The following is a 16,596-nucleotide window of genomic DNA, read 5'->3' as shown; positions in this document are numbered from 1 at the left end:
CAGCTACCTTAGAAAGAAGAGTTAAGGGTGTAGCTACCAGTAGTCAACAAATTATCGCATCTCTTACTCCAGACATTGCCATGGTGGGAGATTTATACAGGGGTCTCTAAAAACCTCATATACAGGAAAAGAAAAGCAATTACGCACTGCCAGAACTTGCCCAAGATCTCACAGAGACAAAGCTGGGTTTAGATCCTGATTCCAGAACACAAAGTCTTAACGACAAGGTCAGGCAGGTGCATGGCAGGGAAGGGTGACTGAGAGAGACGTCACAGTAACAGTGAAAACAGGTGAGTAAGATTTCTGGGGGAGGTAGGTGGGAGACTGAAAAACAGCAAGGCTAATAGTAATACCCCTTACAGGTACAACTTCTAACTCCTCTTGGCAGAAAGCTCAACTGTTCCCCTAAGGGGGCCCAGAGTGAACTTCCTCATATCCTCTGATTCTTCAGTCCATCAAGGGAACTATTCTAAAGAGTTTCCTTGCAAAACAAATTTCCCCAGTTGCGTTGCTGGGGACTTTCAAAGAGTAGTAACTTGGACGTCTCTGTCTCTATTTCATCGCTTGCCTTGTTCCCGGATCCACCAGGATGACTTTGCCCACCTCAGTACTGAAACTATGCCAAGCTTGCTGCTGAGGTGGAAACAAACAGAATTGATCCTTGCTACTGAAGGAGGAGACTCAGCCGGACCGAGGCTTGCAGTTGGCCCCACTTGATTCCGACTCACCTCCCTAGGTGCTTCTGCCCACTTCCTTTAACCAGAGGCTCAGCAGAAACCCAGAGACCGTGTGCTAGAGAAGTACACGGGGCTGGGCGTGGGAACAGCAGCCGCGCGCCTGGCACGGTGCGCGGAGCCAGGCTTGTCAGCCCCAGCGCGTCACTGTCGCCGCAAGAGACGCTGCGCTGCCCAATAGGCAGAGGCCCCCCGCTAGTACCGGGTGGGAGCAGAGATATAAAAGTGCGGAAAGAAACCCATAGCGCGAGGACGGACGCAGGACTCCTCGGTCCCGGACCCTACGGCGCGACAGCCGGCGCGCCCTGCTCCCCGCGCCCGACCGAGCGCGCACCGAGACCGGTGGGGACATCTGGACAGCACGCTGCGGGGATCCGGGCTCCGGGCTGTGGCGCGATGTTCCCTTCCTGCTTGCTGCTCTTCCTCCTCCACTCGGTGCGAGCCGCCGAGCGCCCCGAGAGCCAGGCCCACGAGCAGAGCCTGGAGGCTGCCCTGGCGACCCCCAACGCCTCGCGCTTCTTCTCCTGGAACAACTACACCTTCTCCGACTGGCAGAACTTCGTGGGCCGGAGGCGCTACGGGGCGGAGTCCCAGAAGCCCACCGTGAAAGCTCTGCTCGTCGTAGCTTACTCCTTCATCATCATCTTCTCGCTCTTCGGCAACGTCCTGGTCTGTCATGTCATCTTCAAGAACCAGCGAATGCACTCGGCCACCAGCCTCTTCATCGTCAACCTGGCGGTGGCCGACATCATGATCACACTGCTCAACACCCCCTTCACTTTGGTAAGCCCTGCCCTGGCCTTCTTCTGTCCTCTCTCAATACTCCAAAACTTTCCCTCCTGCCACACCCCACCCCGTGTGGATGCCCCCCACCCCCAGTCTCCCATCCCTACTACTCTTCCTCATTCCTGTGACCTCTGCCCATCTTAAAGTCTCTTTGCTCTGTTGTCACTCATCTCTAATTTCTCATCCCTCAACTCTCTCCTGTTTTTCTTTGTCTGATGTCTGTTTCTTCCCCCCCTCCCCCCTCCCCCCTCCCCCTCTCCCCCTCTCCCCCTCTCCCCCTCTCCCCCTCTCCCCCTCTCCCCCTTTATCTTCTTTTCTTCTTGTAACTCTTTCTGCAGTTTCTCTCTCTCCCCACATCCCATACTACACCCATTCCCTCTCTCCCCTTTTTTTTTTTTTGGTACTGGGGATTGAACTTGGGTCCTTGCACTTGCGCAGCATGCGGCAAAACCAGCTAAATCCCCGGCGCCCCCGTCTTTCTTCTTTACCCTTCTTTACCAATTTTACTTTCTAAGCCAGATCTTCTGCAGCTTATGGCACTGGGTCAATGATTTGAGAATCGGCAGCCCCCTGTGGGTGACCATCTGCTGTTTAATCCCATTGGATATGGGCTTTTTTTCTATTATCAAACAGTAGCTCTGAAATGTTAGCAGAGATTAGGGCACTGACCCCCACTTAAGTGCAGCTTATGAAATTCCTTTCCCCACCCACAGGGCACTGCTTTGTGTTACAATTGACATAGCAGAGAATTGCTAATCGTTAATGGATCCTTAAGTGCCTTTCCCCAGACCGCTTATTCAAGTTGCATTTCTCTTCTGTGCTTTGACAGTGAGGCTGTGTATGAGGTCTATGCTGGGGAGCAGTGAGAGTGAAGTGGACTTGGACGTCAGACCGGGGGCAGGTCTGGGGCACTGCACACTGGTGGTGGGTGGCTTCCTCCCCAGTCCCTCGCTGCCTGATACTGGTGCCATTTCTGTCCCTCTGTGACCTAGGAGTGCAGTTCTCATGGATGAATTGGAACTGTGAGGACTGACTGAATAATTATAATGCAGTTATATAGCATGTTTCTTTAACCTGAGCTAATTTTTTCAATTTATTGATTAACTTTATTGTTATTTGAGTTAATACAAAAGCAGATTATTTATTCTCTCTGTCTCTTTCCCCTCTCAACACACACACACACACACACACACACACACACACACACACACACATACGGGGGGAGGGGGATAAAAAGAAGTGGATGAAACCCTGCAAGCCCATCTCCCTGCCTGTGTGGATGTCCTTCCAAACCTTACATCTTACAAGTAATTTTACATTCCTGCTCTTATTCTCTCTTATGAGAACATTAATCACATTCTACAGATAAGGAAACTAAGGCACAGAGAGGTTCAACCCCTTGTCCAAGGCTACCTGACTAGTAATAGGCAGAGCCAGGATGAGAACTTTGTCCCCTATCTCAGGTCCAGAGGTCTGTACAGGAGACAGCCATGGGAGTGGAGGACTCTCTGGACCATGTCAGCTTCTACTGCTCAAAATCATGGATTTTTCCTGCTCTTCTTCCAGCCTATATCTTTTTTTTTTTTTTTGGTACCAGGGATTGAACTCAGGTCCTTGCACTTGTGCAGCAGGCGATGAAACGACTGAGCTAAATTCCCGGCCCTCCAGCCTATATCTTGATGACCACTATGAATTGTCTAGGCACTAACCAAGGAAAAAGGGGCTTCCAAGTCACACCCACTCTGGTGCCTTGATGCATGAGAAAGCAGATCTCTGGCTGTACTTGGCTCCTTCCTTGATTTCTGACCTGAGAATGGGCAGTGCTGAGGTGGGGCTGGGCCACCCAGGATGGGAACCAGAAGGCCCCCAGGTATGGCTTGCTGCTTGTTTCTAGAGCCAGGCTGCAGTGCTAGATCTTCCTCAGACACAAGACGTTTGAGGAGACCCTCAACCCTCAACAAGCCATAGCTGAGAGTTGGAAACCTCGCCTCAGAGGATTTCCCACAAGAGAGGATGTCAAGGTCCTGAAAACTCAGCACACAGCCTTCTACCCGCCCCCACCCCTCAACAAGGATGAGCCAAAGCATCTTGGCTTTGAATTAAACCCATGGAACTGCCCATTCCAAACTCTTCCTAGAATTTAAAAAGTGATGGTAACCAGGGAGAGGGAGGGGTCGGGGTGGTCTTCTCACCCTTCAGCCTGCTCAGCACACATTCTGAAGTGGGTTAAGACATCTGCCTTCAGCTGCCTGGTGACAGTGCCCACCCTCCCTGGTCTCCCTTCCTAGTCACTTCACACTGCAGTCAGCATGAAGCTCAGCTCTGATCATTGAGAGAACAGTGAACAAGAGACATACATAGAACACAGTGGAGCCTGGAGGAGGAAACCTTTTATTCTGATTCCCCAGAGTCCCATGAGAGGGTCAAAGGAGACTTTGCAAAGACCATGACATTTTCAATGGGGCCTGAATGAGTTGGAATTTCCCAGGTTGAGATGAATGTTCAGTGTAGCCAAGGGCTGCAACAAACAAAGGCAAGGAGGCCTTCAAGTTCATGATATGTTGAGGGAATATTGAGTGGCTCAGTTTGGCTGGAGCAGAGACAAAAAGCACAGAGGAGGTTTGGGCAAGAAAAGACAGGCCAGCCAGGGAGGCTGGGACCGGGTTTGCATGGCTGGATGTTCCTGAGGCATCTGCCTGTGTCCTGAGAGCATAATGATGTTTAGCTGGAAGCTGGCAACAATCTGATTTTTCAGTTAAGAAACACATCAGGCTGAATTATAAGGGATCAAGACTGGAGAACAGGGAAAGCTGCTAGGAGGCTATAACAGGGCCATTGCTTTGGGACTGAAGAAGAGGAACTAGGTTTGAAATCTGTTTGAGGTTTGGATTTGGTCACTGCAGGGAGAGATGCAGGAGTAGCTGAAAACATCTAGCTCTTAATGTTGCTGAATTGTTCAAAAGCCTCAAATGGCTCCTCTCTGATCCCCCACCTCCATCCTGCAACAAATAAAGCCTGCGGTCTGCTGTCGTCAGTTCATGATCCTGGCCAGACTTGTCCCCACTCTCATGCACACATTGCAGCCAAACCAACACATTCCTCATTCCCCAAGCAGGTCCTGGGATTTCTGACCCAGCAACAATGCCTTTTGTTCTGATATCCACATGTATAAATCCTTCCTCATCTCAGTGTTCTCTGTGCTGTCACAATGTCACAATGGCCACCTCCTTAGTATGTACTCTGTCTTGTTTGATTTTCACAAGAACCCTGTGAAAAAGTAGCCCTGTTTTACAGATGAGGACAGTGATGCTCAGAGGGCTCATGTGCCCTGCCCAAGGTGACAGTGTAAGTGGCAAAAACTCTGCTGTAAATCTCTACACCATACTCTTCTATTGGACTGACTTTCCCTGTCTCTATATCTATCATCACTCTCTTCCTCTGCCCACTCCCACCCCACCCAGTGACCCATTGTCCTCTGGGCCTATGTAAGGCATTGCCTACTTTCCATCTTTCTGTCAAGTTATCTGAGTGCTTCTCTGCCTGGGTTGGAAGCCCTTGATCAGAATCAGACTTTATCTCTCCTGGGCAAGAGACATTACTCATAGAAGCTGCTCAAGTACTAATTGCATGAGCCAATAACCCTAGATGCTTCGGAGGAGGACTAGACTGGCTCCTAGAGCCCTAGCTCTCCCCATTCTGAGCCATGCCTCTCTAACCCCCTGGGTGTCCTTCTCAGATTAAGAGTTGCAAAATTGGCTTAGCCTAAATTTCTTAGCACAGCTCACACACTGTGGCTTTTCAGGTATGTTTTCTCACTAGACTGAACTCTCTGGGGCCAAAAATGAATTTTATTATTACACATAAAATACCTATTACTGATTTCTAATAATGGCCCTCTAACAATTTGCCAGATGTTTTTTCCACCTTTTGCAGACTTTATACTAAGCCTATAAGATAGAGACTTTGAAGCTTTTTTGTTTTTGCAAATGAAGAAGGTAAGGTTCAGAGAGGTTACATATATTGCCTAAGGTTGTGCATCAATAAACTACTACAGGGAGGAAGCTCAACTCTAAACAAAACCCATGTCATTCTGAATCTCTTCTGACACTTAATAGCCTTAAAAGCATGATTAAGGTGTGTTTAATTGAAGAATGAAAATAAGAATGAGAATGCTGGAGAAAAATCACATGTGATTCACAATTGGCACTGTAGATGGAAAGAAAGGAGGAGGTGGTAGAGCTGGAGAATCCTCCTGAGGGTCAGCTCCTCAAAGATAGATCACTGAGGAGTGGAGGTGGGTGTCAGAGTCAAGGCCTTCCTGTCTCCTAACCTCTGTTTGCTGGTCTCCAGGTCCGTTTTGTGAACAGCACATGGGTGTTTGGGAAAGGCATGTGCCATGTTAGCCGCTTCGCCCAATACTGCTCCCTGCATGTCTCAGCCCTCACGCTGACCGCCATTGCTGTGGATCGCCACCAGGTAAAGACACCTGCACCCAACACTCGTTCTTTCCTGCTCTGGCCTTGCTTTCTTGGAGCCTGTGGGAAACACTCTCAAGATAGTGTCTTAGCCCAGTTTTCAATGATGGTATTTGTGTTGTTATTGATCAGCATAAGCATGTAGATTAGGGATATCAAACCCTTTTTCCTGCTAGTTGCAAAAAGTTATTTCCAGTTGGTTGTTCTAATAACTTGCTGATGGCATTTTTCTGCCTCAGAAATTGACAAATTTGTTTTTGAGAAGCAAACCTGGAAAATCACAGTTGAAGAGTGCAGGAAATGATTGTAGGTCAGAGATAAGGCTTTTGAGTAGGAGATGGATATTCACTGTCCCAGAGTTTTGAGAAGAAAAATAAGCCAGGATGTCCAGATGGCAGGAACAAGCATCATAATGGCACTGAGGTGAGGACCTCAGAAACACATGGGTGGATATGATGGTGGGCATCCAAAGAGGACCCAAGGGTGACCGTCTTGGAAGAGTATGTCTCCATGCCAGGTGCCTCACCCATACTAACTCAATGTACCTGTATTTTATGCTTAGAATATGCTAAATCAAAGAGAAGAGGCTCAGAAAAGTGCATGCATGGCTTTCTCAAGATCAGATGACTGTGAGTGATGAAGCAAGAATAAGGGCTGGCTCTGAGCTCATGCAGTGATCACTAGACTACCCTGCTCTAAGAAGACTCAAAGGAACCTACAAGGCCAAAGTCATCAGGGTTACCAGGACAAAGTGAAATGAGATTTGCCCTGAGTAGAACCAAGAGGTACAACAAAGACCAAGGGATAGGGGACTTCAAAGATGCAGACACAAAGGTGTAGTTCAATGTGAAAAATGATTTCCTAATAGAAATGTCCAAAGATGCAAAGCTATCTGGGAGGTAGCAAGTTTCATGTCACCAGCCGTAGCTAAGTGAAGTCTGGATGACAACTTGACAGGAATGTCTTCAAAGGGATTCAGGCGTATGATAAGCTATTGGATTTTATAAATTTTGTGATCTCTAGAATTCCAAAATGCTTTTATTTTGTAAAAATCAACTCTTCATATATTTGTAGGTATTTCAGAACAAAGTGTGAAGATTTGAATACAAATGTTTCTTGCTTTTTCTTAATCACCACTAATTCAGTAAGAGCTCTGAGTTAGTTTTACCTGGCCTACTTTTAACTCTGTTTAACACAGCTAAGTGAGAGTAGACCCATGGCCTAAGAGTGGGTCTGAGGATCAATATTATTCATGCTGACTATGTTGCTGTGACGTATACTCAGACATAGAGGCTAGACCGAAAGCCAGTGGAGTCGTTGATCAGTGTTTGGGGTCTCTGGCTCAGACTGCCACTTTCCATAGTGCCTGAACCCAGGAGTAAGAAGGACAGGGATGGCACCTGATGCCTCCACACATCATCCTCCCATAAAACTGTGAAAATATTGGGGGGAAAATCCCTGAGGACACATCCAGAATGTCATATATTTTGGAATGCCATCCTGAGGGAACAGAAGCTCTGTGTGACTCCTCTCCTCACTCCTTGGACTCACCTATTCCCAAATTTTTTTTTTTAAGAAGTAATAACTCTCATCTTGCAATGAGGATGCTTTAAAATTCCCAAGTCTTGGGCCGGGGATTTAGCTCAGTGGTTCCGACACCTGCCTTGCAAGCGCAAAGACCCGAGTTCGATCCCTGGTACAAAAAAAAAAAAAATCCCAAGTCTTTATTTAAACCTTTGAGAGGAACTGATTGACATACAGTAGCAATTTCAAAATGCATTTCAGCCTGAAGCCTGTAACGTTGGCTTTATTATAGGCACATGAAAGTTGGGCTCTATGCAATTTTAGCAACAGCTTTCAGAAATAGTGTTATGAGCTCCCAAATAAGTGTCAGTGCTGCTTTCCATGATAGGTACTGAGAGCTTGCTTTTCATGTCCACCAGGCTCAAACCTTTTCAGAGCCCTTCAGTCGCTTGGGGCTGTAGAGTCTCAGGAAGATGAGATCTGGAGGAGGTGGAGGCTGAGCATGGGCTTGTCCTCTGCCAGCTTTGCTGAGGGAGCCATGCAAGCAGAGCTCTTCCCCAGCCCCTCCCACTGCAGCAAGAGGCATGTGAACAGCCAACTCTTTTTCAACCCTGGAGGTGGGCTGTGTGTAGGGCATACCAGCACTGGGGGCTCAACAATGAACAGAAAGGATCTTAACTTTATGAACAGGACCTGCCTTATGTGAAAAACGAGCTGTGTCATCTGGATTCTTATTTGCTTCGGTCTTCTTCAACTAATGATGCAATTTGCTTGTTTTCCAGGTCATTATGCATCCATTAAAGCCCCGGATCTCAGTCACAAAGGGTATCGTCTACATTGCTGTGATTTGGATCATGGCTACGTTCTTTTCACTCCCTCATGCTATCTGCCAGAAATTGTTTACCTTCAAGTACAGGTGAGAGGAATTTGTAAGAGCAGCCTGGGACTCAGAGGAACTTGCCCATCTCTGCCTTCTCCCAGCTGACTGGGACCTTGGCAAAGGACTGCTGGAGTCCTCTCTGGATACACGATTCTCAGAGTTATGAGTACCTGGCTCGCTGAGCTATGCTCCTTACCCTTCTCCCATCTCTTGAGCTTTAGCCCACGCTCATTATCTGCATTTTTCTGCTCTTTTTCTTTTTTCTTCTCAACAATTTTACTTTCCTCCTTGCTCTTTCCAGTTTGTCTGCAAGGACAAGGTGGCTTCTGCCACCAGGGGGCATGTGCTCGCACGGATTGAGTTGGGAATCCGCAGGAGCAGGGTTTAAACTCTCAACTGACTTAGAAACAAAATACATATGTGTATTTGTGCTGGAGGGAGGATTATCTACCTCTTCCTACCTTTCATTCATGTTTATCATGTGCTCTCATCAAGTAAGGATTTCTTTCATTTAAACACTTACCTTTTAAACAGTTAAGCTAGTTCACTTATTCCTAAATCCCTCTAGATTGTAAATTTAGAAAGAGTTGGCTGCATTTTGGATTTGCTACCTCAGTGATTCCAACACCTTGATTAACTTCTCTGCATATCAAGCCCTAAATCTACATTTACTGAATGAAGGAAGCAAGGAAGGATTGTAGAGTTATTTAAAACATTTTATGGTTGTTTTAGGTGAGGTTCTTTAAAAATTAGTTCTGAGATAAAGACAGGTACACATGGAAGTGGTTTATGAAGGCTACAATCCCAGGAACGATGGGAGAGGGGGTGGGGAGGCAGGGCAGGATGGGATGGGGCAGAGACCACCCAGGGTTTGATTTCAGGGATATCACAGGGGCTCTGGAGCAATCTGATCAGCAGTGGAGCTGGGCTTTCACATTCTTTATTTGTTAATCATCTGCTCTAGGCACTCCTGAGCACTTCTAGCTCTAGGTAAATCTGTGGGAAGTGGTCTGAGAATAGTTCTAGGAACCTAGAAAATTACAGGTGCCAGCCAGCTGCTTCTGGCTCTGTGGGCAGGAGTTGGGGGCTGGTACTGTGTCCGGTAAGGGATCGCTGGGAATTGAGGCCAGTGCACTGCCAGTATCACCATTTGCTGTACTCCAGCACATTCACTCATGCTCCTGTGACAAAAGCAGAGTCAAGAGAAACAGGCTCTGAAGGCTGATTTCAACTAGCTTATAAATGAATCCTAGGATAGTGGAATGAATCACACACTCAGACCTCCAACATTCAGTTTCCCTACCTCCCTTTATACATGGAAACCTTTTTTTCTAACAAAAGCAAAGGGATTTTTCTCTTCTTTTGTTAGTGACGGTCACCAGCACATATCACAAGAGCACCAAGCCACATGGACATCCCTAAACAGCACGAAGAGGACCAAGGTACATCCTATGAACTAGATCCTTGTTAATGAGTAGCTGAAGGAATAGGAACACAGCACCATGGAAAATTCTAAGATTTCCTCAAGGATGATTCTATTCAGAGTAGGAACTTTACTACTGTTGTATTCATTAAACAAATATCTATTGGATCTCTACTATGGGCAGGAATCATGCAAGGGTAAGAGGATACAGAGAGGTTTGAGTGTCTTCCTTATCTTTAGGAACTCCTAGACTTGTGGGAAACCAGAAACATGATCAGATTATTAGGCTATGGCATCAAAGGTTCAGAAAGAGACAGGTGTGCCTGGAGCCCAAGGGAGGGATGAAGCTTTTCCACACCCATATCTCTTCCCTGTCCTGCTCTTTCTCTCTCCCTCCTCCCTGCCCTCAGTGAGGACGTCGTGCGTTCCTTGTGCCTACCAGACTTCCCCGAGCCAGCTGACCTCTTTTGGAAGTACTTGGACTTGGCCACCTTCATCCTGCTTTATATCCTCCCTCTCCTCATCATCTCTGTGGCCTATGCCCGTGTGGCCAAGAAGCTGTGGCTGTGCAACACGATTGGAGATGTGACCACCGAGCAGTACCTTGCCCTGCGGCGCAAGAAGAAGAAGACCATCAAGATGCTGATGCTGGTGGTGGTCCTCTTTGCCCTCTGCTGGTTCCCTCTCAACTGCTATGTCCTCCTCCTGTCCAGCAAGGTCATCCACACTAACAACGCCCTCTATTTTGCCTTCCACTGGTTTGCTATGAGTAGCACCTGCTACAACCCTTTTATCTACTGCTGGCTGAATGAGAATTTCAGGGTTGAGCTGAAGACATTACTGAGCATGTGCCAAAGGCCACTCAAGCCTCAGGAGGACAGGCCACCCTCCCCAGTCCCTACTTTCAGAGTGGCTTGGACAGAAAAAAGCAATGGTCAGAGGGCTCTGCCAGCCAATAACCTCTTGCCTTCCCCTCAACTCCACTCTGGGAAGATGGATCTATTATCTGTGGAGCCCTTTGTGGCAGTGAGTTAGAGGAGGTTGGGAAGGGGCAGCAGGAGGGATCTATCTCTAGCTGAGACTGGAAAATAACCTGTCCTCTAACACAGGACCTGTACAATGCTGTAAACAAGCTCCTGCAGAAGCAGTAGGACTCCCGATTTCCTGGGAAAATTCCCAGCCTCCCAGCTCCATTTGATGTGAAAACTAAAACACAGCTATCAACGAGACATCTGTTTATAAATTCCTACTTGGGAGATGCTGTGAGCTGTCACACCCTGTATCCTTGAGCAAGAGAACCAAGGGCAACCCCCACTCCAATGGGGGTAGAATCAGTCAGCTGCTGGGCAGCTGTCTTCAACCCTTCCTTCTGCCTACTGAGCATTCACAGAGGAAACTTGAGTCATGCTTTGAGTGTGGCTGACCCAAAAGCACCGCGCTCTGCTGAAAACAAGTTCACTGGTCATTGAGATGTTAGCAAGCCAGAGTGGACACAGAGGTTTTTCTACCTTGCCTTCCAGAGTCCTTGGAACTAAGATGAGTCATTAGTCTAACAGTCTGGCCCTACACAAAACATGAAAGAACCATTTAGTCTCCTTACACTATTATTACCTATTGTTAGCACTTTGAAACATGCAGAAAAACAAAAAGAACAGAATTAAAATTGCCCCCTTATCTCATTGATTTGTGATAACTTCCGTTAACATGCTTTGGATTTCTTTGCAGCTTTTTCCTTTGTGTGTGTGTGTGTGTGTGTGTGTGTGTGTGTGTGTGTGCACTTTTTAAAAAAAAGTTGTAAGCCACACTTTACTGTTAAATTGTAATTATCAGCAAGAAACAGAGGTGTAGCTGAGTACTTCTGAACCTTTCTCCAAGGAACAGTGTCCACCACAAGCATTAAGGAAGAGGTGACAGAAGAACTTAAGATGAAGACTGTCATGAAGTGGACAGAATCTGCCTGTCAGTGGTGGACAGAGCCTGGCTGAAGTCCCTGCCTTCATTTGGAGGCCATCTTGATGAGCCAGGGAACAAGACTCAGCCACAGGGTATAACTCCTTTTTTTCCTGCAATTATACAAAAACAAGATGGGGTGGAACATGAGGAGATGAGGAAGCAGGCTTTCCAATGTGCTGGAAATAATTGTGCTTAGGCACCACATCAACCCAAGCTGTCTAGATAGGCCACTTTTCCATGTTGTCTGAATAATGAGATTTTTTTCACACCAGTTCCTGAAAGGAGACTCACTATCAACATCACCTTAGCAATTCACGTGTCACTTCCAAAATCTATGGAATCCTTAAAGAAACATTTTTTCTTCAGGGCTCACTTGCCAGAGAAATCTCATTCCAGAGACTGAATGTTTTCATCACTTTCCATCTGGTCCTGAGTGACTCATGGTGTCACCCAGAGAGATAGACGTGTCAGGAAGAAAGGAGCTTAATTCCCCAGCCTAGAGCAATTGCTTTTGTTGTGTTGGGCTATTTTCCTTCTGGCCCTGCAGAGATCTGGAAAGCAAAGCATGCATTTGTAGCTGAGTAGGAAACTGAGGTTCGGAGGAGATGGAGTTTGTACAGTATTTAACTAGATTTCTTGGCTGTTAGTTGAAACTGAACTTGGTTGCATTGTCTTTCTCTTTAATAAACAATAGGAGTTCCTTACACTAGTCTGTTAGAGGCTATTAGAAAATTTTCAAGATAGAAAAAATTTTAAATTACCTATTGAACTGTGAATTAAAAGAAATTACTTTCATGGGACAGAGAGCATTTTCTCAGTTCAAAGGGATTTCCCAAATGGGATTTTCAGGCCAAATGGCTCATGTGCCTATCCTTGTTGTCTTTGTGATGTCAAGAAGTAGCTATTATTTTTTTATCTTGATGCTGCCATAGAAACTCTATAAACCAAAATGAGAACAGGCCAGCAGGGATGCTGAAAACTGTCCTGTCCTGGGACTTATAGGGAAAGGTTCTTTTTCTCTACTATGAGGGCATCTACAAATACTGCCAACTCACAGTGGAAACCCTCAGGTCTGGGCCTCCGGCTGGTACCTGTCTGCTGCCTTTCCCATGTTCCCTATGTAACTCAGAGCAAAAATGACTTGTAATTGTGAATGTGAAATCTGTAAATCTTAAGTTTTTCCAATGTGCTGCAAAGAATGCATTGTTGTCAATTGTTCTAGTCACAATAAAAGATCCTTTGGATGTACGGACTGTGCCTGTTGGACTTGTGACTATCATCGTTTGATACTTTCAGCAGGAATGGAATGGAGTACTTGAAGGGAGCATTGAGATTATCTGCCTATAGCCTGGAAATTCAGATGACAAAAACTTAAGCATTAAGAGGGTAAATAACCAATTGAGAAACCTCTGATTCCTTATCCAGAGGCTTTCCCCCCAAATTTACTGCCAAGTCCCATCTTTTGTGGTGATAAATCTGTGCTGCATGTTTGAACCCTGAGCTCCATCTGCTCCTTTGTAACTCAGGAGGAAGTAAAGCTGCCACTTGAGCTTGGCAAGCCATTTGTCACTTGTAGTGTGTGATGATCATCACCTTCCGTGTGTTTTCCATGATTTCTGCCATACCAGGCTGGAGATTCCAGCAGGTAAAGCTGGGTGGGAGTTTTCACTGCATACATAAGTACCCTGATGCCATCTAGAGCATCTGTAAAATCAGTTTTAAACAATTTCATAAGCAGTTGTAAATAGGAGTGATTTGCTGAGCTTGGAGGAAAATTTGAAAGAAAAATGAAAGGCAAATGAGACAGAAAGAACAAGATCTGTTGGCAGTTTCTGTGTGCAGTTCTGTGCTAAATGCTTCTGAGCTCATTATCTCATTCATCCTCCCAGCAGTCCTCCAAGGGAGGACAATGTTGTTTCTACTTTTTAGATAAGGAAACTGAGGCTCAGCAAACTTAGATGACTTGCTAAAAATCATACATCTAAATATTACCCTCTTAGAGTAGAGATTAGATTCTGAGAAAGTGTGTAGAAAAGAATCTTACTATAAAAATATTCCATGGTTCTCCACATTTTTTTGATTGTGAGATTTTTTTTTTTGATAAAATCTGTTATCTTCCTGAAAATCCACTGGTGCTTGAAATACATATTTTGGGAAATGCTTGACTACATGAGTTCCAAAGGGCCTTGCAGCTCAGTGATCAATGGATCCATGGTTCTACCTCAGGCAGAATCGTGTGGCTGCCTTGTCAGCTCAGTTCTGGTTAGAACTGTTTTCAAACAAGCTTCTCAATTATTCTCACATTGCTGGTTCCTACTTGACTGACCATGCTAGGTTGCTAAGGTAAATATCCATCCTGTAGTCAGCAGAGACCTCAAGATCATCAGGTAGCAAAGGCGCAAATCAGCTAACCCCTCATTGTTCCCAAGCTTATCGTGACAGGACACTACAGCCTCTATGGTGTTGAGAGCCCTTTGTGTATCTGGGACCAGGAAGGAATTTGAGAAGACTGGTACGCTTGAAGCATCCATGGGGAAACACACTTTTCTTACAGTGTAGTCCGAAGAGGGTAGTCATGTGCTACCAGCTTTCTGCTGCTGTGATGGCTGATGATTAGCATCTTGCTTCAGCATCTCTGTGCACTCATTCCCTGCCAATTCTCTTTCATTTCAAAGGACAGTTAGGGAAGGGGGAAAAAAGTAAATACATGCAATACTAAATGCATTTGGAAAAACAAAACAAAAACCAGCAATATTTAATGTCAGAAAACCCTGGGCCTAGTCTTCTCCTTCCTGAGGTATCAAACTATGTTGCAGAGAATAAGCTCTTTGCTGTTTCATGGGAACAAAGTGCTTGAGCTTAACAGCTTCTCCTCTACTCATGTTTCTAGTACATCAGGTCTTCAGATTGGTCACAAATTTAAGATGCACAGTTTAAATATGAGAGAAGGAAAGGAATCATGAAGATGGGATGTAGTATATTATCGCAGGAAGGGGAGAAGGGATAACAGGTTGGTGTGAGATTAGGTGGGGACCACAGGATTAAATATAATTGTCCAAGTTTGAGCTTTTGTTTTGGACAGTGAGATCATGGGTGCTGATTACATATTACATGTAACTAATCATCCAGATAACTAAAAGAATTTCATATACAGACCAAACAACATTAAGAGTGCCGTAAACCAAAGATTATAATTAAGCCAATGTTGTATCCCTGTAGTCTATAAACAAATCTAAACAATAAATCAATGGAAATGGAGATCTAAAGATCCAAGCCTTCACTTTTCTTCCCTGCCCACTTCCAGTCAAGTCATACATAGATCTGTATTCTTAAAACATGCAAATACAGTTCACTGCCAGGACAACCGGGATATGACAATTACTTGTCCTTTTCAAAAAAACCTTGTTTTTCTGGAGTAAAAACTTGACTGTTTGTTTCTTGACTTAATTTTCTTTTCTTTTTTTTCTTTTTTGGTACTGGGGATTGAACTCAGGACCTTGTGCTTTTGAGGCAGGTGGCAGCCCCGCTGAGCTAAACCCCCAACTTGACTTAATTTTCTATATTACATCTCTAATTTTTCCTCAGTTTTCAAAATTTGACACTGCACATGTACCATGTGTTTTGCCACCCGCTGTGTTGCACCCCCACTGAACTCCTGAGCTATCTGTGTGGCTCTGCTCTGGGCTGGTTGCTCCACTTGTAAATGCCTATTCTCCTAGGACTTTTCTGCCACCCTTTCCAAGGTTAGAGTTAGTTCAATTTTCTAGAGCCCTGTCTGCTTCATTTTTGACTTACTCTCTTACTTTGGAAGATCATATCTTTCAGTGGTTTCTCAAGAAAAGGTACATAAGAACATATTTCTTTGGAGGCCTTAACTATCTGAAATGTGTTTAATTTAAACTCATAATCAGTAGTATGTTTGAATATAGGATAATGGATTGAAAATAAATTTCTCTCAAAATTTTGAAGACATTTGTAGTAGCTTTATATTACTGCCATGACAAATTACCACAGTCAAAAATTGCTTAACAGGGGCTGGGGATTTAGCTCAGTGGTTCTGGCACCAGCCTTGCAAGCGCAAGGTCCTGAATTTGATCTCCGGTACCAAAAAAATATTGCTTAACAGTTCTACAGGTGATCAGAAGTCTGACACAGAAGGGTTGTGTTCCTTTCCATTGACTCTGGGTAGGACCTGTTTCCTGACCTTACAGCTTCTATAGGCCATCCACATTCCTTGGCTCTTACTTTCATTCCTCTAGCTTTAAAACTAGCAGTACTGCATCTGAGCTTCTTCCATAGTCAAATTTTCTGCTGAGAAATTGGATTCTTTTCTGATTCCCAGTCTTATGAATGTGACTTGAGACCCATCTATTTTTGGTTGAGGCCAAACCGGTGAGTTGAATGGGCTATAAGAGGAATCACAAGTTCTATTCCTGTCAAGAATTAATGTTGACACCAGCCTCAGTGATGCTTTTAAGTATGTAATGCTGCTTTTGTTTCACTATCTTCCCATTGAGGAGGTAGTTCAGGGCTTCCACTTGACACTACTCTACTATAACTGTTCTCTAATTCAACCACTTGTTAAGTATTCTAACTCTATACTTAACAACTCAGGATTTAATCACAGAATAGACTCATGGACCCACAATGAGTGGGACATTAGCTCAAATGCCATTTATTACTGGACAGCCCCCCCCCAAAGTTCGTGGGAATGTAAAATGATATGTGCTTAGTCACTGTATGCTACGGAATACCCGTACCTCATCCTGCAATGATTACCAGATTCTCATTGCCCTCAAACCCTATGTGAGAAGATAACTA

At 45.2% G+C, this 16,596-nt stretch overlaps 1 protein-coding gene across 1 annotated transcript; it reads left to right on the top strand.

Annotated features, from left to right (window-relative positions):
* The first annotated feature begins 318 nt into the window (after nucleotides 1-318).
* Gpr83 (G protein-coupled receptor 83) lies at nucleotides 319-13,024 on the top strand. Its single transcript, XM_004838046.3, has 4 exons — nucleotides 319-1,517; nucleotides 5,871-5,996; nucleotides 8,302-8,435; nucleotides 10,233-13,024. Exons 1-4 carry the CDS (start codon nucleotides 1,131-1,133, stop codon nucleotides 10,855-10,857), a joined length of 1,272 nt encoding a protein of 423 aa, XP_004838103.2. The 5' UTR covers nucleotides 319-1,130; the 3' UTR covers nucleotides 10,858-13,024.
* The last annotated feature ends 3,572 nt before the right edge of the window (nucleotides 13,025-16,596 follow it).

Source organism: Heterocephalus glaber, unplaced genomic scaffold (genome assembly GCF_053883595.1).
Source record: "Heterocephalus glaber isolate CG9 unplaced genomic scaffold, H.glaber_assembly_v1.0 deba00001429, whole genome shotgun sequence".
NCBI classification, from domain to species: domain Eukaryota; kingdom Metazoa; phylum Chordata; class Mammalia; order Rodentia; family Bathyergidae; genus Heterocephalus; species Heterocephalus glaber.
The sequence above is the reverse complement of the archived record's forward strand: the minus strand, read 5'-3'. Positions and strand labels throughout refer to the sequence as shown.

Coding starts and splice junctions, on each gene's coding strand:
- Gpr83 (XM_004838046.3), top strand. CDS start 1,131: ATGTTCCCTTCCTGCTTGCTGCTCTTCCTCCTCCACTCGGTGCGAGCC. Junction 5,997..8,301: donor TTGCTGTGGATCGCCACCAG/GTAAAGACACCT, acceptor CTTGTTTTCCAG/GTCATTATGCATCCATTAAA. Junction 8,436..10,232: donor TTGTTTACCTTCAAGTACAG/GTGAGAGGAATT, acceptor CCCTGCCCTCAG/TGAGGACGTCGTGCGTTCCT.